This window comes from Poecilia reticulata, linkage group LG15, assembly GCF_000633615.1.
Source record: "Poecilia reticulata strain Guanapo linkage group LG15, Guppy_female_1.0+MT, whole genome shotgun sequence".
NCBI lineage: Eukaryota > Metazoa > Chordata > Actinopteri > Cyprinodontiformes > Poeciliidae > Poecilia > Poecilia reticulata.
In genome coordinates this window covers 12476350-12482158 of record NC_024345.1, presented here as the reverse complement: position 1 = coordinate 12482158, position 5809 = coordinate 12476350, and the positions used below count along the sequence as shown (strand labels likewise).

Sequence of the window (5809 nt, the reverse complement as noted above, 5' to 3'; positions counted from 1 at the left end):
ACAAAACCATACTGTGTAAGCATATAAAAGAGATCCTTGCGGGTTTTATTTATTTATTTTTTTATTTTAGTAAATTTAAAAAGGAAAAAACTTTATATTAAGAATCACCTGCTGTCAATAAAAAAACAACAACTCTTATTTACAATCAGAATTATCCATGCTTATTTGAAAGATTAATTTGCATGGCCAGAGTCAACTTAGCAGGTACTGAAAAAAGTGAAAAATAAAGACAGCAAAACAAATACAAATGAGTAAAAAAAAAAAGTGTGAATATTGATTTATTTTAGCAGATGAAGGAGTAAGAAATATGGAGGTTTGGGAGCTTGATGAACATTGTGTTTCATGCTTAAAATCTAAAGAGGGGAACTTATGTAGATGAGGAAAGGATCAGATTCATAAGACGCTGAGCAGATGCAGTTTCTTTCAGTTTTAGAGCAACATTTTCACACAGAATGAGCAAAAGTTCCAAGTCAGACACATTTTCAAAACTTCAGCAAAATGTCACTACCTCAGCCAAAGATTTCTTTCCATCAGCCCTTCACTCTAGTTGTAGGGCTCATTTTTTTCTTGATTCACATTCATTCAAAAACTCAGTTTGTAGGCAGAGAACTTGTAAAAGTATTTTATGGGTTATTTTATAACTACCTAAACAAAGATGTATGTTTTATGAAAATGTAACTTTTCGAGAGAGAGCTGTGGCCCCGATGTCTCAGGATCCGAACTGCATTTCAAATGGCCCCGATACGTCACGCCCACCTGACAACCTTCTGGAGGCGCTGCTGTTTAAGGCCGCCTTTAAAATTTTGTTCTATAAGTGAAAGGCCAGTCAAATCCACGTTGCCTGATTGTGATTGTGAAGATTGTGTTAAATGAAAATAAAGTGAAACACGCATGCCAAAAATGTTCTTGTTTTTTTTTTTTTTTTGATAAAACAACGTAATTTCAGTTGATATAAAAACTCAGTGTCCTTTATACCTCAAACGTTATAATGCAACAGAAATCTGTTGATTATTATAGGATGAGCAACTGTGCCTCTCTTTTTTAAATTCAATGTCTTGTTTGCATGTTTAATTTTTTATGACCTGCCTTTGAGAACCTCTGGGGTCTTTTGTGTGATAATCAGGGGTGAAAGTAGGGGGGGTACGGCAGGGTACTGCGTACCCCTAAAAGATTTAGCGGGGGTACGCAGTACCGGCAAGAGATGGGAGCGGCTGTCAGCTGTAAAAAATCAATGTAGCCATGAGTGCAACCACTAATCAGCTGTGACTGATTAGTTTTTCAAGAACAATCTAAAACACGACTTAATGAGTTAATGAATACCTTTTTTCCCATTTCATATTGTTTCTGAACTGTTCGTGCTTTGCTAGAGCAGGGCCGCAACACGTCGATCGAAGAAGGTTTTGAGTCGATCTCAGCATTAGGTGACAAACTGAACGCCGCCAGGAGGCTGAGAGCAGCACGTCCTCCTCTGACTCCTTATCAAAACGTTCATAATTTTATTAAAGAACAACAACAAAAAAAATCAACAAAACGTGTTCAAATTAATGACCCAACAACAATAATAATCTCAGTGATTATTGTTTCAACAAGGTGTTGCGCAATTCTGTGCGTTTCGGTTCCATTATCAAAATAACGAGCAGAGCAGGAGTTTAAAATTAAAACTAATCAACCTCCACTGTGTTCATGAGAGGTTTATTAATACTTGCAAAATAAATATCAAGCCTGAAAACCTGATATCGTAAAGGACTGAATGTTATGTTTTTAACGTAATCTCTGGTCGGCTTGTGGAGCGCAGGAGGTTGCCATGGCAACGGCTGTGCTTAAATGGAGAGTAAAAAGGTGCGAGTGGTTTAGGGTTGATCACCTGTTCGGGTAGTTTTACCTTTGTCTTTGTGCATCACAGCCGCTGTAGTTTCTGAACGTTCAATAAACGATAAACTTGAACTAATTACCTCGTTCTTTGTGAGTATACGTCATTTACAACAAACATCAAACACGGTAAATATGTTTCATTAAGTATTTAACAAACAAATGGCTTCTACTGCGATAATTATGTGAAATTATATAAATTGTCTAATATGAAAAATAGTTTAGTGCTGTCGGGCTCAGAGTCTGAGAGGCTTTTCCTTTATCAAACTAATTATTTTTTTGCCTCTTATTTAGTGGAAATATTGATGTTGATGAGACTTAATGATAACCTTTTTCAACCTTTATAGCTCCACTGTTGAAAATGAGDAGCTAAYATTYACAAATGACAKTGAAATAAAATCYAGTCCAACATCTGGTTTGAGGTGATTCCTCTGGAACCTGTTGGAGGAAAAATATCCCAACTTCAGAAGATGAGCTTTAACCTAACAGAGCTCTGTGGTTCCTCCTGTCAGTATGAGAGTCAGGGTGAGGAGGCGCCATGTTAGGAAGAGAAGTGGAAGCTGCAGGATCTTCAGAACAAACAGGTCATGATGCTGGGCTACTGATTGTCCCTCTGTCTGGACACAGGATCAATATAACCAGTTTAAAAGCTAAAATGAATGGTTATATGCCAGACATGGAAAACTGGGATGCTCTCCATGCCATGATGTTCAGGATTTAGGTCTCATGGCATCTCAAGGTGTCAGCATTGCAGCCAGTGGGCTGAGGGAAATACAGCTTTATTCTGTAGCAATTGAAGAGCTACCCAGCTTTTATATTTTTGCAAATAAAAAATAGCACAGAAACTCCAAAGCACACAAAGAAGCTATATATTATTCTTTTTTTGTCATAGTACCCCAAAGAATTTAAAACTACTTTCACCCCTGGTGATAATCAATATAAATAGGACATATTCTCCTTGACTGGGCCTGCAATGTTGGGGTCCTTTGCCCCCCATTTCCCTCCCTTGGTGGCGCCACTGCGCTGACCTTATTTTGTCTTTACAGGAGAAGAGACAGGCGATGAAGACCCAGCGGTCCTTCCTGATCCCATTCTAACGTGTTCCTCAAGCGAGCGTGAGGACGCATGCAGGAGAGCCGTGGTCACCCCGCGGGACTCATCACCGCACAAGCGGCGACGTGTTGACCAGGCGTGCGCCAAACCGCGACGCGCCAGAACAGCGTTCACATATGAGCAACTGGTGGCTCTGGAGAACAAGTTCCGCGCTACTCGGTACCTGTCCGTGTGCGAAAGACTGAACCTGGCTCTGTCCCTGAGTTTGACCGAAACGCAAGTGAAAATCTGGTTCCAGAACAGGAGGACCAAGTGGAAAAAACAGAACCCCGGGGCGGACAGCACCTTACAGACCGGCTCCAGCTCCCTGGTCAGTGTCAGTCCAAACCCACCGTCCTGCAGCTCAGGCTCCGGCGCCTTCCACCAAACTTTCTCTAACTTCAGCTCTGGGAGTGTGATTTTCCACACAGCCGGTGGTGTTCCGCTTTCATCCACTGGGGGGCTCTTGCATCCCTTTATGCCAAGTGGATTCGTTCAACCTTACTTTAACTGACATAAAACAAATGAAACTGACTCAGACTTTGAGCCAAATCATTTTTGAAATCTTTTCTTTTTTTTTGGTGAAAATATTTTCAGTACAGAAAATATTAATTGTTCATGTTATGTTAACTTTTTAAGGTTTCATTGATGTACAGCTAGTTTACACATTTATCCAGAGTTTTGAAATGTGTTAAGGATTTAATTTGATGAAAATATTAATAATGCATTTGAGTTGAAATATGAACCAATCTGAGTTCTTCGTTTTCACAAAAGCCTCTCCGTCTGTAGTTGCTAACAAATCCCCCTTCTTTTGTTTTATTGCTCCAACTGTGGCATATCTGTCTTGAAAGCTGACATGTTTCACCTGTCTGATTAAGCTAAATGACATAAATGTAACTTTTCATAGAACAGTAAAAACATGCTTGTGTGTGTGTGTGCGTGTGTGTGTGTGTGTGTGTGTGTGTGTGTGTGTGGGTGTGTGCGTGCGTGTGTGTGTGTGTGTGTCTGCTTAATACACTGTAAGAACATTTCAAAAACAAGCTGCTGTTCTGGAAAGACCTCGAAAAACATTTAGATAAAAAATACATAATGATGATACTTTTCATGGCTGTCCTTGTCTAAGATCTAATTGTCTTTTTTGTGGGGCTGATTTTTTTTTCTTTATTAGACATAATAACTTGTAAAAGGAGATCTAATAGTTCACATGATAGGTTGATTCTATAGGCTTAGCTGCACAGACCCGTGGATCGGAAGGAGTGTCTATCTCCAGTGATTACTGGGCCAGACGTGGGATACATCCTTGACAGATCACCACTCCATTAGAAGTCAATACACACAGTCAGGATAAACATGAGTCCATATACTTGTACATAATATCAATTTATACGTAGACTCCATGTAGAAGGCTGCCAAGCCAGGATTTGAATCCATGACCTTTTCACTGCAAATGTGCAGCCCGGCACTCACCATTCACGAGAAAATTCTTACTTTTCTGGGGGATATTTGTCTGATGAGTCAGGATTTCAGCTGTGGAATTCGATTTGTTCGGTCAAAATTTGGCATAAATAACATGAAGGTTTGGGTCCATCCTGCCGTGTATCAGCAGTTCAGGCTGTAGGCGATGATGTGATGCAGTGGGAGATTGTTTTTCTTGACATACTTTTGGCCAAAACCAAACAAAACAAAACAAAACAAAAAATAGCACTACGGAATAAGAAATGCACAAAACAACCTTAAAATCCATACATATGTTCAATGTTGACATTTTTGACTTTTCAAAGAGAAAGGCTGCACAAGACAACACATAAGTAGTCAGGTCTTAAACACAGTTTCAGCTTTAGATGTAGCCTCCTTTGTTGTTTCTTTAATCCCACTGTAAGATGTGCGTACTGGCACTCAAAAAGAAAAAAAAACAAACTAAAATATCTTTTACATTTTTTCTTTTAAAGCACTATAGAGTTGTATAATTTGCAAAACTTGTTTCTTTAAACTCTTTAAAGTCTGAAAAAATACCTAGAATAAGAATTATACTCGTTGGTTTGAGTTTCACCCAAAAGGAAACACTTTGGACACCACCTGATAAATTCACTTCCACGATACAACCACAGAGTGTCGCTGTTTCTTTGCATATAAAAATGTCATTTTCTTCTCCTCTGTGTTCATCAACAACTGGAGTACAGCTGTGTTCTTTGTGATGTAGGAATTATTATGCTCATTATAAAAGATTTGATCTATTGATTTAGGGTTTTTTTTATGGACTCTTGAACCTTTTTATTATTATTTTTGGTTATCACATATTTGCGTTTAAATCCTTGTTTGGTCCAGCTCTTTGCACAACCATTTACACCATGAGCCTTCCACTGTCCAATAACGGATTGAAGAGAGCTTTGTGAAATGCTCAAAGTGTAAGTAATTTTATGTAACCTAATCCCGTTTTATATGTTTACACAGCTTCTTGTTCTTCATGATGTTGTCACACAAATCTTCTCAAACAGACCACTTGACAGAACAGCTGGTGATTACTCACTACTGGATTTAATTACATCAAATAGTAAAAAAACCCTTATTGAGTATTTATGCCTCCTTGAATACTTGGAATTGTTACAAAGTGCCAAGAGACAACACGCTTTGTGAACTGGCAATATATAAATAAACTGGATTGAACTAATTAAGGGGACATCTGAAAAAAAGCTGGTAGCAGTGGATTTTATTTATGGGTATCAGATTAAAAAGTGCTGGTGGCAAATACATGCTACGCTTACTTGTAGAGCTTTTTGTTGCGCAATTTTTCACGCTGTCAATTAACAGCATGACATTGTATGTAAATCCAACTAAACATATTAAAGTG

The 5809-nt window shown here is 38.6% G+C and overlaps 1 protein-coding gene across 1 annotated transcript in view; it reads left to right on the top strand.

The window, feature by feature from the left end:
* The window catches only part of nkx1.2la (NK1 transcription factor related 2-like,a), a 5261-nt gene extending 1372 nt beyond the window's left edge, over positions 1–3889 (top strand). The window contains exon 2 of the mRNA XM_008429966.2: positions 2916–3889. Coding sequence (XP_008428188.1) covers positions 2916–3475 — 560 coding nt within the window. The 3' untranslated portion in view covers positions 3476–3889. The remainder of the gene's footprint in view (positions 1–2915) is intronic.
* The last annotated feature ends 1920 nt before the right edge of the window (positions 3890–5809 follow it).